The sequence below is a fragment of the Calidris pugnax genome, unplaced genomic scaffold, assembly GCF_001431845.1.
Source record: "Calidris pugnax isolate Ruff unplaced genomic scaffold, ASM143184v1 scaffold18, whole genome shotgun sequence".
Classification (NCBI taxonomy): domain Eukaryota; kingdom Metazoa; phylum Chordata; class Aves; order Charadriiformes; family Scolopacidae; genus Calidris; species Calidris pugnax.
In genome coordinates this window covers 4,381,911-4,409,354 of record NW_015090812.1, presented here as the reverse complement: position 1 = coordinate 4,409,354, position 27,444 = coordinate 4,381,911, and the positions used below count along the sequence as shown (strand labels likewise).

The 27,444-nt window shown below is 41.2% G+C and overlaps 1 protein-coding gene across 3 annotated transcripts in view; it reads right to left on the bottom strand.

Annotated features, from left to right (window-relative positions):
* LRP8 (LDL receptor related protein 8) overlaps positions 1-27,444 on the bottom strand; it is a 191,899-nt gene that overhangs the window by 27,739 nt on the left and 136,716 nt on the right. For all 3 annotated transcript variants that reach the window (XM_014939436.1, XM_014939437.1, XM_014939439.1), the window contains one exon: positions 15,248-15,376. In XM_014939436.1, the coding sequence (XP_014794922.1) occupies positions 15,248-15,376 (129 nt within the window). The remainder of the gene's footprint in view (positions 1-15,247; positions 15,377-27,444) is intronic.

The window sequence follows — 27,444 nt, the reverse complement described above, 5'->3', positions numbered from 1 at the left end:
CACCTACAAATCCCAGTACAGATACAAAATTATGGATAATCGCAGCCAGAAAATAGAAACAGTTCAGCTTTTGTAACCTCTCATGAGGACTTTCTCAGTGAAGCTTGTGAATTACTAGCTAGAAAAGTTGCATGGTCATGATTATTTTATTTCTTTTTAAAAATTAAATTTAGTGTGATGACAGCCCTAGAGACTGCATGTTCTCCCTCCACTGAACAAGCGCAGCAGTCGGGCTGTTGCTAATTCCCCCTTCCCACCACCACAGTCCTTAGGTGGGGATCAATCTCTGCAGCTCACTTGTGCCACTAAAGCCAGGGGCACTGGCATCAGCCCTGATGGTATCACCTGCAGCGGGACAAGATGTAGGAGGCAGAAGAGCAGCTCTTTGTGCTCAGGTCTTCCTGCCTGCAATTACAGCAGCCATACACTGTTGGGACAACCAGTGAGACTGATGGGCTGCAACCAGTGCGTGATGACAAGGAGACCGCTGGACAGCCACCAGAGCTGTCACAGGGGACACTGCAGTGCGTGTGGCAGCAACCAGTGGCGCTGCCAAAAGGGAGCACGTGGTCCCTCGCTATAGAAGGCTGCTCTGCACACCTCCTGGTGAACTCAAGAGATAAAAATGCTCTTTTCTTCATTTACTAACCCAATGACCAGCTCAAACGGGACAGGTCCTTCCGGGTCACACATGCCTCCAGCAGAGACCACCGTCCCTGTGTGCAGCTGGCTCTCCTGCTGGCCATGGGAAGGCAGATAACGTCCCAATTCCTCTCACCCTTCCGTTATCCTCTCTGACAGCTAAAATCCACAGGGCATGCCAGGATAAAGCAAAGTCTGCAGCTTCCAGCCACTTGGGGACTTGCTCTGGCACAAACAGGCAACAGAGGAGAAAAGCTGCTTACAGTCCCTCTGTACCCAGGCAAGAGCCAGCACGCTCACGCTCTTCAGGGTCCCTGCTGCCTGTTCGGTGCTGGTTTGAAGAACCTAATAAAAAGCAGCACTACAAATTATCTTACATAGCACCTGGAGAGATGAGGATGGGGAAGTAAAGTCCCAGGGACAGTTTACTTCACATCTCCTTTCATAAATCTGTCAGGGTACCTGGGTAGTCCCATCACTACAGCATTTCACTGCCTCCAGAGCATTTAAATAGAAAATGTGCGAATAGTAATTAAATGATCACTGGGGTATTTCTTCTTTGACTCGAGCAATTTGTTTGCATTCTCTCATTTTGCTACCTGTCCTACTGTAAGCTTATTTGTGCAAAACAAAGGAAACAAATATTAGCTTGCTTTCCTTAGTGCCAAAGAAATTAATAAATGTCGTACTCTAAGGGGCAAAACCTACTCCAAATATGAAGTGATCCCAGCAGAAATCTTGGAAATGTTTGTCAAGAAGTAGCATTTAACCAACAGGCTTCAAAGCAATAAACAAGAATAATTACAAAAGCAGTGCTGTAGAGTACTGTAATCTGTTAAGGTTCCTCACAGTTTTAGGAAGCAAAACATCCCATCTAAATGATAGCGTACATGTGCTTTGGCCTATAGACAATAAATACCAGAGCTGTTCTGCATTAATTTCTGCCTTGTAGTATATACCAGTGCACAGAGGACAACCGTGACAGTTTTTGCCTCACTGCCTCCAGCTGCAATCTTGCCACATCTTTTGAGGAAAGTGGAGCAGCAGCAGTTATTGGATAGAGGAAGTTTTAAAAAAAGAAAGAGATAGACAGCAGTTGTGGAGTTAGTGTTTCAGGACTGGCTGCTTCTCTTTTGCCTGGAGCCAGGATTTAACCAGAGGCTTTAGTGAGTAGTCTGGTGCAGCAGGGACAATCTTAGCTCAGGCGCTGCACCAAAAAATTAAGATAATTCTACCACATGCTTTCAAGTGCTTATATAGAAAAGCAGAATGCTCTAAAGATATAGAGTGCTCTTTGAGATCTGTAATTTCAAAAAATATATACTTGTACCTAACAATGTTCCTACGATGGATATCTCTATCAAGCATGGCTCCTCAAATCTGGATAGAACTCAAAATATGAAATAAACAGGATATCTATTGTGAATAGAAGCTGGAAATTATGTACAATGAACTGTAACTGCTGCCACCGCTAATCTTTAATTAAACATTTTCTAGCTTTTCAGTAAGAGTCAGATATATAATTCATCTCTCTCCTCCAAAAAAGTCAGTTCCACTTGAAATTACATGAATGGCTTAAAGAAAGATAATTATTTGGTAAAATTTCTGGTAAAGTGGATAACAGCAATTACTGATGCTGAAGACAAGAAAATATGATGAATTATTACACTGCATTTTTCTGACACCCTCCCCAAAGCAACTTATAATAGTGCGACTCAAAATTTCTTATTTGCTTAAATCTGATAATGGATCTTCTAAAGAAGGCAAAGGATGATTTGCATTGGGGAGGGAGAGATCTGCTGTCACTTCAACACTGGCTGATGGACTTCAGAAACTCTCCTAAGCTATGAGGTTTAGGATCTGAGCTCCACATGGCTGCAGAAGCAGAATGCCTGTGCTCCATCTGTCCAGGTATTCTGCTCAAAGTGCAAACCCAGTCACCACAGCCCACATAAATTAATTTTTGAGCTGGACTATGGATAAGGAGGTCAGAGTCCAGATAGGCTAAATTAAGTTGGAACTCCCAGGCCAGTTACCAATGCTGTCATCATGTCAGTTTTGTTTAACTAGTACTTATTTTCAGGCTTAACTGTATCTAAATTACGTGTTTTGTCTGCAGACAATTGGTGTGCTTACCAAATATCTGAATATTTCATACAGCTCATCGGTCAAACGTCAGTCTTTAGAGCACAGATTCCTGCCTAGAAGGACAAGTTTCCCACGGAAAGCTGCCCTCCAGGAAGGGCAGCAAAGAGATGGAGGTAAATGAAGATGACCTTGAAGCGCATTGCTCTGAAAAAATGACAGCCCTCCCATGGAGGGAATAATGCAGCTGAATTGCAGTCTCACTACCAACGGTGGTTGTTGCTATGGTGATTGATACCGAAAAGCCCATATAGACGAAGACTGCAGCAGGAATAGTAATTCCTGATATTGTTCAAACCACTAATGTAGCTAAGGAGCCATTTCACGCACTCTTGCAAATTAATATTTGCATGCGCTCCCTGCCTTTGCCACACTGCTCCCCTCAAACACAAATGACTTATTTTTCCATTCTCTGCAGCAGTATTTGCATAGTATTACTTAATTATAATGGAGCAACCAGATGCCAAAGCCCCTGCTGATAAATAATAGTCGGTTCAAAAATGTATTTACTGACTTAGAATATATTTCCTGAGAATCATATATTAATTCAAAGTGGTTTAATCTTCTGAAAATAGAATTAATTATGATGCCACAATTTATGAAGAGAAACAGCTTATGGACAAAAGGTTTGCACACCCTGAATTTCTTCCATCTTTAATCTTACCTAAGTGCAATAAGGTGGCAAACTCCTATTTGCATTCTCCTCAATTTCACTTTGTACTAGGAAAGTTCATCACAGGTTCTTCTGGTTAAATAACTAAAAATGACCTCAAAATACAAACAAGTGAGTCCAGTGTAGAGGGTTTAGGGGTAAAATAAAGCAACTTGGGAGAAAAGAATGCCTAAGGTAACAGTAACACTGTGCAGCTTTTTGCTAAAATCCAAGACACCCCACTGGGATCTTGTGGGAATAAAGACCTATCACTACTCTTTTATATTCTGTTTGGAATATAATCTGTTGAATCAGACTGGAGATGTTTGGTACTAGCCAAAGTTTAAATGGAAAAAAAATATGCGGGGATGTGTTTTGGGAGTTTCTTTTCTCACTTTGAAAATTGGAACCTGTACGGGACATGCTCACTCCTATTCGCTCAGACATGACTTGCTTATTAAAATGGCAATTTTACAAATTACAGTAATTTGGCAAATCCCTCAGAAACAGCTGATAATATCCATGAAACTAACAGCTGCTCTAATATTATCACACAAACTCCATAATTCTAAGGAATATATAAACGTTCTTTCAGCAATCAGAACAGAGCGTTACCGGACAGGGTGGTGATCCTGTGACAGTACCCAAGAACCTCAAATCACTGCGTACACAGACCTCTTGGATTCAGCAGGATCCCCTGTGGTTATGAGAACTGCCTGCACAGACCTTTCTGTGTGACCCGGAGTTAATTTTGCCATTGCAGAGTTTAAAGCACAGACGCTTTGCCAGGAAAAGCCTCCTCCATCGATCTTACCTTCCATGCATTGGGCAGACTTCCACCCTGTGCTCATCTGCTAATAGAGACACAAACTGCCTTATTATATACCTGCCTGTCCTCTCCATCGCTTTCTGGGTTCTTACGTCCAGCTCAGGAGAGAGACTTCATCAGAATCTTAAAAGCTTCAGTCACATCGGCAAGTGACAGCACTATTTGTTTTATTCTCTGAAAATTGGCAAGCTCTGTTTGTTTTTTTTTTCTGGCTGGGAAAGGCAAGGAATTCAAACCCACGTCTGTTGGTCCCCAGCTATGTCACTGGGCTGTCACTTCCTCCTTACCCACATGTTCCCAAGCACAGGGATGGCACCAGTTTAACCAGCTGGAGAACTGAACTGTTCCACCAGAATCAACTGAATCTTTCACACTGCCGTAACTAAGAAGGGAAATCTAGAGGTTTGTAACAATCTACAATATTTTACTGAACACAGATAAGGAACAAGGGAGTCATAAAAACTGTGTTCACCTCAAAAGCACTCGCAGAGAAATAAAAAAAATCTGAATTCTTAGGTAGAATTCTTTGTTGATGGAATTGCCGCACAGGCCTATCTGTGAAAAATAGAGCGAAGAAAAGCCATATTGGCCACCCTCAGGAGACGTTTCTGAACTAATGGGCCAAACAGGTAAGGCAGAGAGAAGAGCCTGGCTTCAGCACGATAATCTGGCAGCTACAGCAGCTGAGGGCTCACAGGGTTTAACTCAGCTGAGTAATGAGGGACAAAGCAGTTGCTCACGTTGCAAGCAATGAGGTCACTGCCCCATAAAATCTCCATTTCCACTAATTTACTTTGCTTGATGGGAATTCTCTGTAAGAGGAGATATTTCTTCTTATTGCATTTTGCTTCACTATTAGACTTAAATATTCACTGCATGTGGAACACGGCACCATTAACTCTTCTGGAGTACAGACAAAACAAGGAAAACACTGAGAGTTGTCACATCTCACACCCCCAGTTTACCCAACTGTCTCTCACATTTCTCCAGAAACAGATATCCAAAATGAGTTTGAATGTAGGTGCAATAACAATTAAAAAGATGCTTTTGAAATAAAAGAGTCTGCAAGGCAACTGATCTGAAGGGAAAAGTACCTTAAAAAAGAAGCACCGAGGATATGAGACAACTGGCAGGATTCAGTGGAGCCAGATTCAAGGTTATGAAGCACATACTGTACTGACAAAGTCTATAAAGACAAGACTACTGCAGTGGTTTCGGGAGAGGGAGAGATAAACAGACTTTGCAGGAAACAACCAGTGCCCAAATTCTTTTCAGTGATGTGATATTAGGGGGCAAAGCAACATTTGATGCAAACAATGTACATACATAATATACCCACAATCCCAGAAAAGAACGGCAATCATTTTTAGAAAAAAAAGTCTTAGATTTTCTACTCAAATGGAAAATTAAGCACTGAGTGACACTCACTGCAATTAAAAGTGTAAGGGTCATGTGCTAACTGCACTCTCTTTAATAGTAGTGAGATTTCTATGGCATTAGGGTTTGCCCTTCAGTTTCTATGGCTTTGAAATAGAAGGCAATGTTTTGTTTGATTTGGGCTGAGATGAAGAATCAATTGTACAACATGAGCAATTACTTTCAACTTTTTGGAGAAAAGAAGTGTATTGAAGTGCACTTTATTGTGAGCTAAACTTTCCCAGTTCTATTTTATCAAATAAAAAGATTTCTTTGCAAGATATAAGCAAAGTTAATCCAACCATTTTATCATCCTCTGTATGCAAATAGTCTATTTCAGCCACTAAGATAATTTTCAGATGTTGTTTTATCCATTAACATGACTCATAAAACAGCTTTTCTTTGGTTTTGCATCAAACATTACATGGTCCTCTCCTGCGTAGGACTGTACTGAGTTCAAGCTAACTGATTTTAATTCAGTCTTCAGATCATATGCTCAGGAAGCATAACTGTTAAGCACTCATTAATTAGCGTAACACATATGTACTCATGGCCACTGAAGGATGGAACTCCTACCCACGTATCTGCCATTGTAGCACTATCGTTGGCACTGACAGCTACAGAAGATTTTCCCTTAATAAAACTAATAGATTCTTGCTTTTTGGATGAATAGGCTCAAAATTATAGCTCCATTCTTATGAAGAAAGCACTTCAGGGACATGAAACACAATCATATTTGGCAATAAGAGATGCAATTTCTTGGCTATTTCAACTCCAAGAGCTCTAACTGTTGAAAGATAGACTGCCCAGAAGACAAACATAACTACAGGCCAATTTTGCTCCTATGACAGTACAACACGTGAGACTGGAAAGAAGAATCACAGACAACTTCTCCATCTAAAGTACAGAAACAGCAGCAGGACAAAGATTTTGTGTTTGTGCACAGGTCATACGCAGTCCAGCAGTATTAGGTTTGTTTTAATTATCCACAAATCTTTGTATAAAACCAGTTCTTTCATACCACTCCTCCACAACTCTGTGAAAAATCATCATTTCAGGCATTCAAGACTGGTGTGTGTGTTTGTGTGTGAGTGCGCTTGCAGTGTGTTCTTTGCCTCTATTCTTTTTTTCCTAGTGCACCTTCAGGGAAAACATTGTAAAAGTACCGAATTCTAATTTATCTTGTTTTCATATTGTGTTTTTGTCTATTACACTTTAAAGAATGAATTATTCATGGAACATAGTGATACAGACAATTTATCCGTACCTGAGGGATCAGCACAGAGCAAATGTGCAGAGGCCACCACCGGCGCCTGCTGGGGTGAGCAAGGCACCGCTCAGGATTGGGAAACTCCATTTGCAGGATGTTACATGTGTCTGTTCTTTTCTAAACCTAAGCTCAAGAGACAGCAGCAGGGAAAACAAAGCTGTTTTGCCCTAACCTTCTGCAGGTAGAGCCCTGGCACAGCTTAGGCCATGGCTTTAAGGTTTAATTCTTGACTATCTTACCTCTAACCTGAGTTCAGTATTTTACATTTAATTACAACAAGCATCCAATATATTAAAAATGCAACCACCTTCATTTTTCCTGTAAGAATGCAATTAAAGGTAACCACCAATCTCATTTTTCTTGCTGTTCTGTTCTGAAGGAACTCAGGACAAATATGATTGTGGGCTGAGATTTTTCCTAAATAACAATGGGGATTTTTCTGCAATTACTATTGCTTTCGAAGGAGCTCTAATACTTTAAGCAGTGATAAAGTGGCAGCTGTACATGTTTAATTTCTGAGAGCCAGGGCATAATGCACAGGCACTAATCCCTCCAGCTGTCCAGTAATTAAACATCATGTAAAGCCCAGAGGATATCATTGCTGTGCTACCTTATCTTATTTATGAAGGACTTTCATTTGTTAAATCTATAGTCATTTTCTCTCCATTCTTGGAAGTAATTGTAGATTCCTTCACCATAGCAAGTATACCCAAATTACAGTTACCTTCTATAAAATGACCAGAATTTCAGGCCAGCCATGTCTCTTTTCATCATATGCTGAAATTATCATGAATAGTGACAGTAGATAAATATTTTGTCTACAGGCACAAATGCAATACTATGGGCTTTAACCCCATTAAAATTGGTGGGTTTCTCAGGGAGAATATATGGCAAAGTCTCATCCTTTGGGTTTGATTTCCCCCTGAGCTGACTGAGGAACAGTACATCACTCTGCGCCTAGCCTGTTAATGAAGGTAACGAACAGAATTCCTAACTTTGATGAAGGCATGTATTAATCAGACTGCAAAGGAATATAAAATTAGTGCTACATTATCAGTAGGTATGTTCACATCCTAATAAATAGCACTGGAACTGTGACTCAGATGCAAAACACAGGTACCTCTTACTGCATCAAGAAGAAAATCATACTGAGACAACATGATGCTCCTTACTACTACAGGACAATGAAAAAAGAAGATACAGCAATATAATTGTCAACAGAAAGGTCACTTCATGTAAGTGCAGGTGCAGGGGCAGCATGGAGGAAGGTGGCTTTAAATCAGCTTTGCAATTTCTCCACTTCAGCTGGCTCATCACCAGGTGGATCTGCTGGAGGGATCAGACCAGCTTTAGCTTGCTTTAAATTCTGCCTCCTGCCAATGGCTCTCAGGTGATGTGAGGGCTATTGAGCAGGGCACTGGAAAGAATTGACTCTTAAACTTTTCTGCACTTGGATCTTCCAAGAAAAGGACCCCCCACTTGTAGGCACTGCTGCTTTTTATAGAGCATCACAAGTGTGCCTGGGCCTTTGCCAGAAAAGAGTCAGTGAAAAGTTTCTGCCATGAGGATCTTGTAAGTGATATATATTCTATGGAAATGTGAAGGCTGGGAGCTACCACAGCAAGGACATGTGGGCTACAGCTGAGCAAAAATGTGCTTATTGTTATTTCCCTTATTATTTTAAAACCTTTACCCAGTTTGTTCATTTTTCATCTGGCATATCAAATCACAGGGCTGAAAATCTAGAACTAATTCTGAGATATAGGGTCAGCAGTGAAAGCTGGAAGACTAAGGTCCAAAAGAAGATGCTGTTGGTAATGAGGCTGTCACTGTAATGAGTCTCCTGCAAGAATTCCTGGCTCTCACCCTTGGATAACTTTATGAGATCAGCATAAGTATGTCTGTCATCTGCACGAGCTCCCAGGGATTGTTGTCTCTGTAACATAGTTAAGCAGAATAAATCACAGTATGGGAAAGTAGGTTATTATACTATCAATATATCAATAAATACATCATTTCTCTGGAAAACTGGGAAAGGGGAAAATTGAACACTTCCAACTCCTCATCTGCAAGACACAATTTCCATACTGGCTGCAAGAAGCGGTCCAGATTAGAACCAGTAACACAATCAGAAGAGATGGGGCCAGAGCCTTGCTCTCCCTGTTGAGCACCCCAGAGTCCTGTCAGGAAGAACAAGCGATGTGTGCATTAAAGGGGTGCAATGCCCATTTCAGCTGTTACAGGATGGGAGCTCCTCTGTTCTAAAGCCACGCTGAAATGCTCTCTGCATTTCTGAATAGCTGACAAAACACTGGTTAATATCTCTCTTAGCAGAGATTTAACAAATTCTGCAGTAGTTAGTAAAGTCCAGACCGACCCCGAGTTGTGATGCTTTAATTACAGTCTCTCGTACTTAATTTCTCTTTTTAGTCTCAGTAAACGCATTCCTAAGCTTGTCCAATCAATTGTGACAGAGGTTAGGTGCACTGGGAGCAGAAAACCTCAACCAGGGAAATAAGACAGAGGAAGGCAGCACCTCCAAGCCAGCAAATTCAAGACCACTTTTGCATTATTAACTGTTGACGTCTATTTTAGAGGACTAAACCTGACCTATAACTACAACACGCTTAGTATTGTAAAGACACAAATTATTTCTGCTCCAAAGAACTGAAAAATAAGGTGTTTTTCTTTTAATATACTCTTTTTGTTTTAAAAAGGCAGATATGTGCATTTTCAAAAATTGTTCGTGCACTGGAAGTTAGCAGTGGACTTAAAGCCCACCTGCTGGAAGTAAATTATTTAGGAAGACAGGCACTTACCTACCTACGTGCAAGGATTAATACCTGCAATTAATCCCTGGTGCAATTACAGCCTGTGCAGACACAAATCTGGATCCTTAATCACTGGTGCTTTATCCACTCCATGTTAAGTAATTCACAGCTTCCATTGCTTCCTTGGGAAGTTCTTCCACAGAGTGAAAATCACACCATTTTTCCTGTTTTTTCATGGGTGAAAAACAGTGTAGTGCCTTCCCATCCACTGACAATGGCTTCCAAGCTGTACGATGGGGTCAGTGCCTGCACTGCTTATGAGAATAACTGCTTTCCTAATACTGGTACCAGACCAGGCCTAACAGGCCAGCAAAGGCTGTTTAACGAATTTCTGTGGAAGTTTTTATTTTAATGGCTTTCACCTATCAAATTGTTGTTTCTCACTCCAGACATGGCAAACAGGACCCTTATTTTCGATGAATCCAGTCTGCTCTGCTTACTTCTAAGGCTAGCTTTTTATAGGGCTAGATTGTACAGGGGAAGATGAGGAGCTCAAAAGAACTATTTGGCTTATCTATTGTTTAAGATGATGGTTTCATTTTTTTTCAGCATACCTGCACTTAGGTAAGTCCTGACTGTAGCTGAACCCTTTGTGTAAAGGAGGTTGCACGATGACAGCAAAGAACCCTGCAAATTCTCTACCTTGAAGAAAAGATACTCTGAGCACTGCTGTGACAAACCCTTTTCAGATCACACCGAGTGCCAGTTGAAACAGCAAGTCTTCAACAACAGCCAAAAGCAAAGGAGAGGGATATAGAGCACGGGTTTGTTTCCATTTGTGCAAGGTGCACCAAAGCAGTGACTGATACAAAGCACAAAGGAGAACCCAACTCAAACAGAAGATTCTCTTATTTGTATTTTATACTTCTGTCTCGGAATTTCTAAACAGCAGCTTTCTCTCTCCAGCTGGCCCTGCCAGTGCCTACACTGACTATGCTGGATAAATTTCACACTGATTCAAAAAGCAATTGCATAATTCTGAGAAGAAAAATCCATCAAGAATTATCAAATCCAGAACGGCATCTGAAAAGCAAGTTGTTGAAGGCCAGAAGCAGAGACAGGCGGGGAAAAAAAAAACATACTTGCACTGTTCTTACAATTTTGAATGATACTACCGCCATAATTATTGTTTTCCTCTCCTGCACACTCCTGCTGTAGACATACCTGCACTTAGGTAAGTCCTGACTGTAGCTGAACCCTTTGTGTAAAGGAGGTTGCACGATGACAGCAAAGAACCCTGCAAATTCTCTACCTTGAAGAAAAGATACTCTGAGCACTGCTGTGACAAACCCTTTTCAGATCACACCGAGTGCCAGTTGAAACAGCAAGTCTTCAACAACAGCCAAAAGCAAAGGAGAGGGATATAGAGCACGGGTTTGTTTCCATTTGTGCAAGGTGCACCAAAGCAGTGACTGATACAAAGCACAAAGGAGAACCCAACTCAAACAGAAGATTCTCTTATTTGTATTTTATACTTCTGTCTCAGAATTTCTAAACAGCAGCTTTCTCTCTCCAGCTGGCCCTGCCAGTGCCTACACTGACTATGCTGGATAAATTTCACACTGATTCAAAAAGCAATTGCATAATTCTGAGAAGAAAAATCCATCAAGAATTATCAAATCCAGAACGGCATCTGAAAAGCAAGTCGTTGAAGGCCAGAAGCAGAGACAGGCGGAAAAAAAAAAAACATTATACTTCCACTGTTCTTACAATTTTGAATGATACTACCGCCATAATTATTGTTTTCCTCTCCTGCACACTCCTGCTGTAGCTCCTCCCTTAACTTGGACTGTGAACATTTTGACATAGGGACAGGCACTTGCACAGTCTTAACACAACCAGGCACCACTCATGTATCTGGGCACCAGCACAGCTTTGTTAGTGCTACAAATCACCAATGCAGAAACGCAGGCTCATAACTCCATATTAAGTTATTTTGAAGAATTATAATATTAAGAGCCAGTTATTCCTATCAAGAAATACAAGTATCCATAGTTAAAGTTTCTTTAAAGTGTCACATTAGTTCAAAGTAATAGGTTTTATTAACATGGATTTAGAAAGAGCTTAGGGTATTTATTCTGGATGCCCTCACTCATATCTTCAAGTCATCTTCCACTTGTTTATTGCAAATGCAAGCTCTCACCACAGAAATTATCCTGACCACAAATAAACTCCATTCCAAACATTTATCCAGAAAGATATGTTATTTATAGACAAGTTGGTCAGCTCTGTGAGAGGTACAACTTCAGCTATGACAGAGAGCTCTGCTCCAAGGGGCTGCTGCTGACAGTCCGTGCTAAAGCTTCATTTACAATGAGAACAAAAATGTGAGTTCAGAGGTTAAAAAAGAAAAAAAAAAGAGAATCTGAACCTAGGAACAGACTTTTTTGTGTGAGAGAATCTGAACCTAGGAACAGACTTTTTTTTTGTGTGTGTGTCAGGATGCTGTGCTGCTGAGATAAGAAAAAAGGGATTCTGAACATAGAAGAAATGGGAATGTTACCAGAGTATCGGTGGATAGGCTTAGTGAGGTTTATCAGATTTGGATAAAAGAGAGGATAGCTATCAATCCTCCACAAGCTCTCAGAGTTTAAACGGCTAACACATTTGTTCTCATCCATGAGGAAAACACCATAATTTGACAAGCAACTTGACTGAAAATGCTCCCACTGCAGCCATTCAGCAGTGCCTCCTGTTCCCTTCTCCAAGTGAATTCTTAATGCCTCTGAAAGGTGCTGAGTCGACAGATCTTAGGACTGAAAGCTTCTGATGTTTGCACCCACCCAGGAGGCTCCAAGTTTGCCTGTCAGCGCCTTTCTACCTGGTCCCTTGGCTAAAGAACCATCCCACATTTGGACCCAGCAGTGACTGGGTGGCAGCCTGTGTGGGGACAACACACAATCATAAGTGACCTTCATTTAGTTCCTAAATCATTTCACATGAGTTACCCAACAACCATCAGAAGATGGTAATTTGTCCTTGGATTAAATTTCCATTTTAAGAACCTGCACGTGCACTAAAAGAGTGGAAGATAAGCAAGGCTAGAGATGCTGAAACATCCAGAAGGGAAACACTCAGCTATTTCTAAATCCATTAATCGCGTCATTATGCTGAAATTATATGGCGTTCAGAACATATTTACATTTATTCTGATGCTTACCTAGAGCCTTGAAAAAAAGAAGTTCAAAGCAATTTCAAGTAGATTTTTATTATAAATAAAAGACTCCATGAGACAACTCCTACTGGTATAGGCAGCAGCAGCGTTAAATTAGTGGAGGCAGCCTCCAGTGTAAAAAATGTTTTAATTTCACTAACTCATATTGGGAAAAGAATATTTTTTCAATAGCAGCTACAGTTCTCTTCTGAACTTGTCTCTAATGCAAGCCTGCCATTCAAAGGGAAAAAAACCTCGCTTCTGAACTTGTCTCTAATGCAAGCCTGCCTGCCATTCAAAGGGAAAAAAACCTCATATGCTGCAGAGAGAACACCAAGAGTTTCATCCAGAAAACAAATAAAATACTTTTGAGAACTGCCAAAACATCATTAGCTTAAAGGACACAGGCGCAGAGGTTTAAGCACATCAGCAACTTACCACATCATAAAAAAATTATTACTTCGGAAATGTCCATGCACCCCACTTAATTCCACATGAAACAGAAGGCAACGTAAGGCAACATGTCATGTACAATATGGAATGGAGATGCTTTGGAAAACTTTGTGTCTAATCTGTAGTTAATTGAATTAGTCAGTCTCACTGAACATCCATTTCGAGCTTCATACATAATGAACCACACACTGGGTTTCATTAGCAAGAGTGAAGCCATCAGGTTGAGAGAAGTGGTTATTCTCCTCTAGCTGGTACTTGTTAGGTTGTATCTGAAATACTATGTCCTGCTTTATGCCACCCTAACTGTACAGGAGAGGCATTTGCAACCTGGAGAGGGTCCAACCAGCAAGGTGGCTATGGTGCTGGAGCAATGATATATGTGGAAGGGCTGAGGGAAATGGCTTTAGTTAATCTGGGGAAGGTTAGAGGGAGATCTTAATGCAATTTTCCAGTATCTAAAGGGGTGATACAGCAAAGCTGGAAGCCAAGTCTTCTCAGAAGTGCACAGCAAAAGGAGAAGCAGCAATGGGCACAAGTCGTGACAAAGGAAAAAAAAGAAAAAGGACAATTCAAAAAATATTTTTATATTGAGTGGCTAAACACTGGAAATAGGTTGCTCAGTAAAATCTTTGGTAAGCTTTTGTTTGATAAAGCTGACTGCAAAGAAATACATTTACCCCCAGTGTTTTACTCAGAACCACAAAATGTTGATATAAAACATATTTCATTACACAACTTCAATGAAAAGATATAATGTGGATTATGAACTGGCCAGGTGTTAGAGCCCAAAATTTGGTTTTCAAATGAAGAAACATCAATATGTGCTTGCATGTAATCATTCAACCCTTTCACCAGTAATCTGGAAGTAAAAATAACATTGCTGATATCACGTGCAACATTAGAAATATTGATGTATGGGTGAATAACTACAGAGCATGAGATAGCTTCTTAATAGCCCGGGATCATTTGCACACAAAGAATTTAATAACAACAGAGTTATATAAGAACAGTATTAAAAAGATGATTTTACATCTGCACAGACTGGTAAGACTGAGGTTCCCTAAGTTCTGGTGGTCTGTATAAAAAGAAAGTTGGAAAATCAGCTGGGATACCGAAGGGAGCCACAGAAATGAGTCAAGCATTCATTCAAAAAAAAAAAAAAAGAATTCGACAACAAGAAGCATGAAGAACTAAATATGTTTAGTCTATCAAAAAGACAGTTTGAGAAATGGCTTGATCACACAGTGTAGGAGTTTTCACAGAGGGAAAACACTGTTAAAGAGCTCTTTCATTCAGCAGAGAAAGGCCTAATAAAAGGCAATGGCCACTTAGGGACAGAATTTAAAACAGTTACAGTAAACAGTATATCATTCTCTCTCTGTCCAGTGAAACCAACAAGCCATTAATAAAGAAGCGTCCAGGCCTATCTATTATATCCCATCAGAGGATAGCCTTAGTCTATAGGGCTATGCTCTGCAGGAGGAAGGACATGGCAGGAAGCTGCTGAGCTACCACGGAGGAAGGTTTGAACATTATTATTTAGGTCCATACCGTATCATTTGAGTATTAACCCTGATAATTGTGTTCCAAACTGACTAACTATGTTCTGCAACAATAGTGAAAGAATACTTAATTCTCCATAGAGCTCACTTTATTTTCTCCAGGCAGCTCCAACTGGAGAATCCTTCTTTCCTCTTTTTATAAAATTCACTATTTAGCATTGCAAATGTAGAGTGGATGAATCTGTTGGCAGGAAAAGTCATCCCTTTGCATGCAATTTGTAATAGTCACTCTAGGACTTTTATAGTCCTAACAGGAGATGTTGCATACGTATTAAAGTATTACTCTAACTCACCAGGAGTGCAACCAGCCTCATCAATACCACTTTCACAGTCCTTCTGCCCATCACATCTCCAGGACGACGGGATACATTTGTTGCTTAGGTCTCCACAGCTAATTTTTTCAGCTGGACATACTTGCTTGGCTGAAAAAACAAAGGAAAAAACTTGAAGTTAAACATAATTCTAGACACTGCTAACATTGTTTGCACTTTTAAAGTTACTTTTACTTTGTACGACTCAATCCCGATGCATATTGTAATGAAATCTTAAGTCAACACTGATTTTGAGGTCTGGCTGCTTACATATCCTGTATGTGTTCCCCAAAAGAGATCACAATACTTTTACATGAAAAAAACAAAAAGAGAGGGGTGCAAAAAAAAGTGCCACTGTTTATTTTAGCAAAATCCAAGAAGCTTAACTTTAAACTCAAAGGAATTAGGGGAGAGAGACAGAAGTTTGATTTGTATGCATTTGTCCCCTACCCAGCATTTCCTTGCACGCAGGCTCTGGTTTCTGGCCACTCCAGTGATGCCAAGTTGCAATAAACTGTGCATAGGCTGTGTGGCTCCTTATACACCCTCGGGGCCTGGCAGCCCTTTCCCACCTTCTCCTTGCCATCTCAGCCTGCACATGGGCTAGGAGTGCCCAGCTTTGTGCTGCCACTTTCCTCTCCGCAACAAGCTGATGCCTCCTCAATCAGGTCTCCTCACACTGGCTTCCCCAGAAACAAGGACCTTCCTGTCCTTCCAGCTTGTGTCTGACCCAGCCAGCCCCTTCCAGGAACACAACTGTACAGGAATATGCAAATAAAAAAAATACCATCCCTCACTCTTATTTTCAAGCTTAATTCAATTAAAATGAACTGGTGGAGTTGCTTCAGTAGATCAACAGGGATTTCAACTAAGAACCTAGGGCTGGTAGAAGGACTGGGATACTCAGTCTGAGTGATGCTCAACACAGCATGGCGTGTTTGCGACTGCCTCAAACCCCCAATAAACTGTGCTTTTGCTATTATTAAAACACTAGCACCCTTCATACAGCAGCAGTAGCACTGAACAAACTGCTCTGAAAATACTACCTCAAATCAAGTCAGGAAAAATGAATTGCCCAATTTTAGTATAAGGGTTTACTGATATGTTTGGTATTGCAAGGCAATTTCTAGACTTAATGATCTAGGCAAAGTATGGTCAGTAAGCTTGGGGAAAAAGGGGCAAGCACAAGCATGAACTCGCACATGTTAAAAAAACTTAACTGTAACTGCCTAAATCAAAGGCGACTGCGATTTAAGACATGGAGAGACAGGAAGACCTACAGAAGCAAAATCCCAGTCAGTACATGCAAGAATACAGTTGTATTTCATAGTTATGAAAAAAAATCTGCTGAATTTATCTGGAACAAAGTAAACTGTGAAGCTAGTTCTCTTATAACTATTTTGCATTGCCAAAATTCTTTTTTTTTTTTCATACTAGTGTAAAGAGCAACAGATCTACATTTATTGTGACAAGGCTGCTTGAATGCATAATGTTCCACAGTTTAAACAATTGTTTAGTATTCTGGAATCATCAGCCAGTTTGGCAGGATTTGCTTATTAAACAGACCAATTTATCTCTTTAAAAAATTACATGTTTTCAAATAGTTCTTCCATTGGTATTACTGACAATAGCGTTATATATGGCTGCAGGTCTACTGAAAGGGGAAGAACCTAAATTTTGAATTAAAACTTTTACATTACCCTGCCCTGGTAAAGGTATTTATGCAAAGGAATCAGCTTCCCAAGTGCACAGAAATAGAGGATGAAAATTATACCTCTCCCTTTCCACCTGGACAAGAAGGCTGTAGAGGGGCATCTTACAGCCCCAAAGCATCAATCAGCCACTTAGAAAGCAGTGCCATTTAATCCCAAGATTTCTCTGTTTTAGCACCTTGACGTCCTATAAGAAGCAGTTTCTAGAAGCTGTGGGCAACCAATATATTAAGAAAAATTAGGTCCTGCCACAGACAGACGCTTAATAATGAATGTAATGAAGTTTTATAACCCTGAGGCAAGGCAGCACTTTTGGTGAAATTTGCCCACTGCATACCGAAATAACGTTTATGAATGTTGCATAGTCTACAGAGTAGGAGGGGGAAAGGGCTCCTTACTTAGACTTTGTGATTATTTACCAGCAGGTCTGAAATAAAAATCACCTGACATTGGAAAGGCCTCATGACAACACCCCACCAGGATCAACATGGCTGCCAGCTCAGGGGGTTGCCCTGCCACAGGCCGGGCCCTGTGGCCTGGATTTGCCGCTCAGCCCTGGTCCCTCTAAGCCACCAGTTTATAATGTACGACTGCAGGGACACTCGGTGGCGCTGAGCACTTGTGTCCTGCCACAGAAGCCAGACAAGCACGTCTGAAAACCAGGTCACTCGCCAACTGTGCAAAATGGCGTCAAGCAAGGTGCTTGCCCTCACCCTGGAGGAAGCTGCCATGTCCCTCTGTGGCAGAGCCGCCCCAGGCACCGTCCCCAGAGCTGTATTCTAGGGTGCACCATCCTTAAATATGCCCAAATAATTCATGGATACAGAAGGGAAAAACAAATTCTGTGACAGCTGATTGGCAACCAGCAGCCCCCTCAAACAAGAAAAAAAAAATGGAGCCGAAGTGTTCCATTTGGCCTAGAAGCACCCCAGCCCCTCAGCACAGAGGGCTCGCACCTCAAAAGTACCACTTCTGCTGGCCTTACCCAGCCCTCACGTGCATAGGTGGCAACTCAGAGGAGAAGACAGCAGCTTCTGGGACAAGGATGGCCACAGGCAGCACAGGAGGCCCGGGGAGGTGAGAGGGACGCAATGTCTGGCTGCAGTGAAGGGACCCCAACCCCAGCAGCAGGTCTGCCTTTTCTTCTGAGGGACCCGCCAGGCCTTATCAGCGGAAACAGCTTTTTACCACAAATACCATACAGACTGTGGTCTCCAGCAGCTGCCTGGGCTTTGCATTCCTCCACCAAAGCCTCCAAATCCTCTCAGATCTGAGGTGTGCAGCTCTATGGCCACCAAAACCCAGCTCCTCCCTCCCAAACATCTTCACCATCAAACCCTGGTTGCTGAGGAGCCACTTCAGAGCACCAGGCAGATGGGGTTTGCTGCTGGGGCAGAGGTCCCCAGTCCCCTCACCCTGCACATGGCTGTGCGAGACAGAGCACTCGTACCCTGCTGAGTCCATCTTCTCCCCTCCATTCAATTCCAGGCTGGGCCCTGTGATGAGGTTTTCTCCTAGGCCACCCCATGCTCTCAAACAAGTTTCTACATGCTTAGAATACACAGGATAAAACCAACTTTCCTTGCCAGATTTATTACTCCAAATGGCTTCCCATGTTTACGCACTTTGAAAGTGTCTGCATTTGTGCAGTACGTTCAAGAACAAGGAAAACTAGGAGACTAAAGAAAGTCACGAACACATTTGTTAATCAGGTTATTGGTCCACATCCCCAAAAAATTGTTCTAGTTCTACTTGCTATGGTGATGGAAAGGTAACTTTGTTTTAATGCCAAGGAGGACCAGCTTTTTCATCCTCGTAGTAAAACTCCACTGAGAACTAAGTGGGTCAAGACAGGTGAGAACACTTTCCACATACCTGATTTTGAAGGTGAAATATAATTACAAAATGGTATCATAACACACTGGGATCATTAGACAGCAGAAAGGTTATTTATTGATATTATTGGTATAAAGGATTTATTATTACTTTTGCTTGGCTGCTGTGGGCAGAATCTTAATAGCTTTGGGAAGCTGAAAGGTTTAGAAAGATATGGACAGAAGACTCCTATTTATGGAAGACAATCTCTGTGTTAATCATCTTTCTGAGAGAGTAATTACAGACACTTTAAAAATGTAAATCAAAGTTTGAACTTGCAGAGATGCAGCAACAGAAGCTGCTGTTGGTCACAGTTCATCAAATCTCTGTGTTCCAGTGGTTTCTGCACCCAAGCAATCATTGCATGGAAGCCACAACTCGTAAGCACTGGCAGGTAACAGATAGAGAATCTCGCATAAAACTCGAAGCAAAATTTTGATGAAAGTACTTCTGCATTATTTCAGCAAGTTGGGTTTTTTTTTCTCCTCCCTCAGAGATGCTGCAGCAACACAAGTGGACTCAACGATGCCATCCACGCTATGAAACGGGCTTTTAGAAACTGCAATCCAGACTTAATGTTTCTGCACACTGCTTACACAAAACCAGGCCTCTTGGGCTTAATGTGACCAAAATGTTTGCTTCCTACTTTCCTCTCCATCCACCCAGAAGGGAAAGGGTTAGCGCTGTACGTGATGGTGAGTGCTCTTACCCTGGTTATATTCTGGACCAATGCAAGTTATAGCAAGATCTGCCTTTTCAGAAAAGCACCATTAAACAACTTGGTTGAAATGTCAGACACATCAAGACCAATTTATCACAATGAACTGCAAATGCCAAGGATGGACAACAATGGTTTATTTATAAGGAGACAAGAGCAAAGAAGACAAGAAGGTTCCATTTACTCACTACAGCCAATGGCACATTCTTCTTTTTCTTTACAGGAGGCTACAAAGTCTTTCAGAGAACCATAGAGCCTAACTGGCGCCCCACTGTTTGCTTCCTCTTGTGCCACTGCTGTGCTTTTCAGGCTCCGGACATCATGTATATTCAAGAAAGCCCAAGAAAACAGAATTGATTTACTCTCAGAAGACCATTTGTCAGGTTCTCACCAAACAGGTACTCTAAGAGCATACACAAAATGTAATTAAGCAGCTTCTACTGGTGGGAAACCCACAAGACTTTTCATCAGCAGACTGAAAAGAAGGCCCTTTGTGGAAATACATCATCTTACAGGTCTGAACAGTTTCTCTATATTTGCTGAAATAACTTCCCATCCTCTCCAGACTGCCCACCGTGTTTCTTCCAGGTTCTACAGAAGAAAAATCCCAACCCAGAACTTCACTCTGCAGCAGAGAAAACACCATACTAAAGTTGTTTAATTCATTTCTGACACACCAATAAATTGTTCCTGCAAAACTTCAACTACTACCTTTATTAGGGAACTTAAAATTCCTACCTCCCTCTTTCCTCCAGCAATGGTTTAGTTGTCAATGCTTTTTTTATATTTTTGTTTAAAGGAGTGGTTTTTAACAAGGACCTCCCCTCCTCAAATATTGCCCTTAAATCTTCTTTTGTCCAAGCTGGCAGTTTTATCTCAGAGATGCACCAAAGCGCAAAATAGATGTTCATACCTGCCCACGTACAGGACTAGTACCTCTGTTTCCAGCCAAAACAAGCACAATTGTTAACTGAGCAACTGTTCAGACAAGAAGAAGGGAGCTGGCAGGTAGAGATTGCTTATAGAAATTCAGAACTCAGCGTTCCCAATTCCTGGAGGCTTGCGATTCCGAAAAACATCTCAGTCAGAAGTTTGCATATATAGTTGGTTTTTAGATATATGTGTGTATGTATATAGAGATATATATACGAATGTATATCCCAGTTTACACTCACTACTGACTTATATCTGATACTTTCCTCAGGACAGGTTACCGTTGCCTTTGCTTACTTAACCCTGCAAGAAACATCAGATTTTCTGCTAAAGAGCATTGTATAAACATATTTGTTATATTTAGTTAATCCTCCTTATCTCCTCCTTGTGCCAAACCAAACAATATCAAACAAGCCTCATTTATAGTGAGAAGTGTTTGTGTGAGGGCAGCAACATCACAGTGGATGCATCTCAGGAATTTCTTTGTCATTGGTGTACAGAGCACAGACACTGTGACTGCACAGGAACTCTCCTGAACCCAGAGCTTTGTGGGGTGCCTGCACTTGGATCTATGTGTTAGCAACACACAAAGACAGAACATGTTATGGAGAACGTTAATCAAAGAATTGTTTGCACAAAGGTTAGGATTCTGCAGTGAACGTCCCCTTCTGTCATGTAAAGCAACGCGGTGCGAGCACCATCCTGCTGAGATAGCAAGCTCTAAGGAGACTTCCAGCTCCCACTAAAGTCAGGGCAACTGACAAAAAGGCAACTTTACATTTCCAGTTGAAACCAGCCCAGGCCAAAAATACTATGATGATTAGTGGCTTAAATGAATTACGATCACAGTACTCAGAGACATGGAACGAGACCCAACCACCACCACAGTTTATGCCTTTGTTGACAGAGGAAGCTGAGCTGTCCATCTGCCAGCATGGGATGGTCTGTCCAGGCTGGAACTGAGGTATTCTGACAATACTGATTCCCAGGACCTAGGAGCTTGGAATGCTGCCACCTGATACTACATTTTTGAATGTGTGAAGCGTGAAAAATCACAGAATAAAATGAGGCTGGAAGGACCTCCGTAGAACATCTAGTCCAATCTCCCTGCCAAAGCAGGTCCACCTAGAGCAGATTCCACAGGAACGTGTCCAGGGGGGGTTTGAATGTCTCCAGAGACAGAGACTCCACCACCTCTCTGGGCAACCTGTTCCAGTGCTCTGCCACCCTCAAAGTAAAGAAGTTCCTCCTCATGTTTTGATAGAACTTATGTTCAAATTTGTGCCCCTTACCTCTTGTCCTGTCACTGGGCACCACTGAAAAAAGAAGTACACACTTATGTGCAATAACCTTTGTGGGAGCATACAAAGGCAGAGAAATAGTGAAAATCTATTATTTTTGCACAAAAAAGATAGTTAATTTATGGTGATTATGTTTAAAAATTGAACATAAATTACTACACACAACTCAAAAGACAGATGAGGAGAAGCTACCAAGAAACTATACTATAAAGATGAAGAAATCGTACCATAAACAGCATTAACAGTTGAAACACCCATTAAAAAGTTAGATTCTGTAGCATGATTTGTTTGATGGTGACTTATGTTCAGAAGTTCTCAGGGGAATGGAAAAGGATTTACACAGATTTAAATCCATTGCACTGCATAATACAGCCCTTATTAAGTCCATTCTCATGTGCCTGTAAGAATGGGGTGCCTGCACTTGGATCTATGTGTTAGCAACACACAAAGACAGAACATGTTATGGAGAACGTTAATCAAAGAATTGTTTGCACAAAGGTTAGGATTCTGCAGTGAACGTCCCCTTCTGTCATGTAAAGCAACGCGGTGCGAGCACCATCCTGCTGAGATAGCAAGCTCTAAGGAGACTTCCAGCTCCCACTAAAGTCAGGGCAACTGACAAAAAGGCAACTTTACATTTCCAGTTGAAACCAGCCCAGGCCAAAAATACTATGATGATTAGTGGCTTAAATGAATTACGATCACAGTACTCAGAGACATGGAACGAGACCCAACCACCACCACAGTTTATGCCTTTGTTGACAGAGGAAGCTGAGCTGTCCATCTGCCAGCATGGGATGGTCTGTCCAGGCTGGAACTGAGGTATTCTGACAATACTGATTCCCAGGACCTAGGAGCTTGGAATGCTGCCACCTGATACTACATTTTTGAATGTGTGAAGCGTGAAAAATCACAGAATAAAATGAGGCTGGAAGGACCTCCGTAGAACATCTAGTCCAATCTCCCTGCCAAAGCAGGTCCACCTAGAGCAGATTCCACAGGAACGTGTCCAGGGGGGGTTTGAATGTCTCCAGAGACAGAGACTCCACCACCTCTCTGGGCAACCTGTTCCAGTGCTCTGCCACCCTCAAAGTAAAGAAGTTCCTCCTCATGTTTTGATAGAACTTATGTTCAAATTTGTGCCCCTTACCTCTTGTCCTGTCACTGGGCACCACTGAAAAAAGAAGTACACACTTATGTGCAATAACCTTTGTGGGAGCATACAAAGGCAGAGAAATAGTGAAAATCTATTATTTTTGCACAAAAAAGATAGTTAATTTATGGTGATTATGTTTAAAAATTGAACATAAATTACTACACACAACTCAAAAGACAGATGAGGAGAAGCTACCAAGAAACTATACTATAAAGATGAAGAAATCGTACCATAAACAGCATTAACAGTTGAAACACCCAATAAAAAGTTAGATTCTGTAGCATGATTTGTTTGATGGTGACTTATGTTCAGAAGTTCTCAGGGGAATGGAAAAGGATTTACACAGATTTAAATCCATTGCACTGCATAATACAGCCCTTATTAAGTCCATTCTCATGTGCCTGTAAGAAAGGCTTCTTTACAACTGCCAGGGTTGGGACTCTTCGATGAGTCTCCAACTCCTCTACATAGAAACTAGAGGGAGAAAATAAGCTTAGTGTACCAAGGGTTCAGCATGTCTAAAACAGCATGTACCTTGCTTTTGGGCAGATTATCACGTTGGTGATTATCACCTCTGAGATCAGAGTGAAATAATCAGGAATTCAAAATCCCAGAAATAATCCCAATTACTGAAATATAGACTCACTGTCAGAAAAAAAGGGAGGCAGCATTTATGGGAAAGGCGTGTTTCAAACACAGATACTACAACCAACCTCCATGAAAAAAATTATTCTCGGGGTAGTGCCATTAGTTTTAATAGGTGACATAAACTGTATTTAAGCACAGTGTAAGGAGGTAAGATATTTATATGGTAGTCTGAAAAGACAAACAGCATCAGGTTTTATAGTAACGAACAACTAAAGCTTCATGTCCCACAACTTGACGCATCTGCATGAATCAGGAAGGGATTCTTTAACCCAAGTTCAGAGCTATCCCGGCAAACTTACGGTTTGTTTTTAAGCCTTTTTTAGAATACTGAATATCGGCACAGCTCAAGATAGCACACTGGACAGAAAGGACTAGTACTCTTGGGCTTCAAGGACATAATTTTTCTTAGACTCCTGATCTCTACATCTCACTTTAAAAATCAAAACTACAATCAAACTTTGATAGGAAAAGCATTTCCTTCCCTCAGTCAGACTGGCACAACTTCAGTTGATTTTGTCTTTCTGTAAACATAGCAAATGGTCACTTGCTGCAATCATCTGAGCATGTCTCACCTAATTAATTTCATAGCTTTGCAAGATATTGTTTTGATAGCACTTCTGTTCTCTACCTGGTATACCAAACAGGCCCTGCAGCTGCGAACTAAAGTCCTTCAACTCAACTCACTTGGCTCATTTTAAGTAAATCCAAGTCAAGTTAATGGCCTGTACTAAACAAGAGGTCAAACTGGGTGATTTAATGATCCTCCTTGGCCTCAAACTATAGGAAATCTGTGCTACTTCCAGTAGGAGTCAAGAAGCTTTTAAATTGTTTTTAACCTATGGTCATACTTTCTAAAGTTTGAAAATTTACAAACTAAGATCAGGTGTTTAACAACAATCAGGATATAGATTGTTGAGCTTCATTAAATCCCCTTTTTTGGTTTGAGCTATCTAGCACTTGTAAAATCACAGTGGTGTCCAGACAATACACAATGACATACCCCCACTGTCAAGTCTGAGCACATACAGACCAGGTTCTAAGAGATCATGACAGGCTTTTAAGTATGAGAAAGATCTACACAATATAATAAAGGTTTTATGCTCCCAAACAAACCACATTTCATTACTTGCTATTACACACATGAGAATTCAAGAAAATACTGTAAAGGCTCATTCCCTACAGCAGCTTTTACGCTGTAGGGAACTTGTTAAAAAAGTTCTCTTCCCAGGGGACACTAACGTCTCCACACAGAGGGTTAGCAATTGCTGAACTCCTTGGACTCTCTTGGCCTTTGTGCTCTGCCCAGCTCGCCCAGCCCAGCTTCTTACAATCACTAGGACTTAGATGTCTCTTAGATGTTAGTTAAATGTCTCTAAGCATTGATTTGGTCAGAGATGCACGAATCCTTTAACAAACTTGAGTGAGACATAACTCAACCCATTTAATGTAGATTCTGGACAACAGTAACATACAAAACAACTACGACCACCACCCACTTGTGGTGTGATGGTGCTAGAAGGTGTTGATGCTGTTGCAGAGCTGAGCGTGAAGGGTAAGACTCCATGTGGCAAGGCAGAAAAGGCGTACAACAGAAACAAGGTCAGTGTCGTCCAACTCCATCTGAGTAAAACCTTGTCACACTGTGTGTAGCCACGTGAGATACCATGAACCATGTGCCACCTCTAAATGCTACAGTTTTCCATCTTTCCTGACACCACAGCCATATGGTCACTAGAAATGTTTACTTGGATTAATCCAGAGAAGAAATTAATACAGCCCTGTAATGACAGGCCGTGCGTAGCTTAATCACTGTGAACTACAGCCCTTATTGTTTAGGGGAAAAAAAAGGGGATTTTTACAAACTGAAGTCTGAGGCCATCTGCCAACTTTGCCCCTTACTTCTACCAACTTTGGCCCTTTGCATTGTCTTCTCTATAGATGAGACAAATCTATGATTTACCCTGGACTTAAAATGAAGAAATGTTCAAGCATTCATGGAAAAATCCTGGCTCAAGAAATTTGCTGCTGCCTTCAACTGAATCAGGAATCAAGTCACAGATCACGTTGAGAATTTGCCAAAATGGGTCCAGCAACTGCTCCATCCCAGCCAGTATCCCGAAGGCCTACATTAAATATGGACACTAATCAAAATATATTCCTGCCAATTGTGCCATTTACTTCCTTATATTAAATCACAACATGGTATTACTGCTACAGTGATTTTTAAGAGAATAGCTATACAGAAGATTTAGTTTTGTACTTTTATCAGAAACAGTCATAAGGCAGACCAGCCCTTTTAAACTCAAGAGGGATAAAACCTTAACTTATATCTGCTTACAGGAAGAGTTCAAGGTACTCATTTAAATCAGCCCAAAGTTAGCCTCTGTTGGTAGTCAAGGGTAAAAAGAGTGCAATGTCAGAGACCTCAAACAAGCTGGTGCTACAAATGCCATGGAAGTCCATCATGGAGCCAAACAGAAGAAATGGACATGGAGTCACAGCGGCTGGATGCTTCACCCTGCCCTGCTGAAACCCTAACATGGTCTCTTTCTATGAAACCACCAAACCTCCTTGCCCTTCTTCTCTGCTCCACCTCTAAGCCAGGGCAGAACTTGTCTTCAAGAGGAGTTGTGACACTAAGACATTATTCTGGCTACAGAAAACCTCCGTTTCCATATTAGAGTTCTTCAGACCTTTTTGCACTACTTCCAATTTTATTTTCTGTTCACTGACGAGTATCTCTGATCTCAGGGATCATGCCCTTAGCTTGGCACAGAGAAAAAGAGAGAAGATATTAGTACTAAATACAGGCAAGAATTTAGACAAAGTAAGAACCAAGAACAGCTAAAAAAGAACCTGGTTTTGGTGTACCTAAAGCAGCAATGCGCAATGGTGATCTCAAACTGAGAGTTGACTTTGTTACTTAGCAAATACATAGATCTATTAGCAAAACCCAGGACTCAATTTCCTTTAGAGTTAGTTTTCTAATAGCACAGCTATTAAATATTGCCTTTTGCAAGAGGCATTTTTCATGCTCAATCACAAGCAAAGATGAAAAAAACCAATAAAGTAATGGCTTTGTTTAAGGTCAGTTAAAATATTCCCCTTTTTTTCTATCCTGAACATAACATCTTCTTTAAACTATTGTTTCTAGAGATAGTTTCAAAGTGAGTGATGTACAACGTTGTCCTGTCATCCCCTCCATTCCACCACTGTCTACATCAATAATTACCCTGTCAGTCTGTGCACACATTGCTAGTTGTAATGCAGTTCAGCCTCCCCTCCTTTTTGCATTAACTGTAATGAGTGAGGTCAGGGAAAACAAAAATAAAAAGGAATTTGCCTTTCCTGTAGTCCAGAAATCAAACTGAACTCCAATCTTTGGCATGGTTGAGAGCAGAGCTCTATTCCTCAACACAGATGCTCTATCTCTACTTATATCCAGGGATGTCTAATGTGAAACTCTAAGTCTGGCTGCAGAGAGCCTTTAGAATCTATCCTGATCCACTGTGTTCTCCCACGATTAGTGATGCACGATGCTTTCAAGGCAACTCTGATTCAGGCAAGCCTTAGGAGAATAAAACACTCAAAGGTAACAGCTGACCCAGCACAGACTGGTAGCAATGGAGCTGGGAATCAGTGAAGTTCAAACACAGCCATGCTATGGGAAGAAAGGAGAGTGTCAAGGAAGAAATGAGAGTCAGGAGGTGAAGGCGGCACAAGCTAAGCATGAATGGAAGTCAGCTAATTAACCCTGAGAAATGCAACTTTTGAAAGGAAAACTTGTTCACTGCCGTAGATCAGTGATTCCAAAGCCTTGTGGGCAAATAGATTTT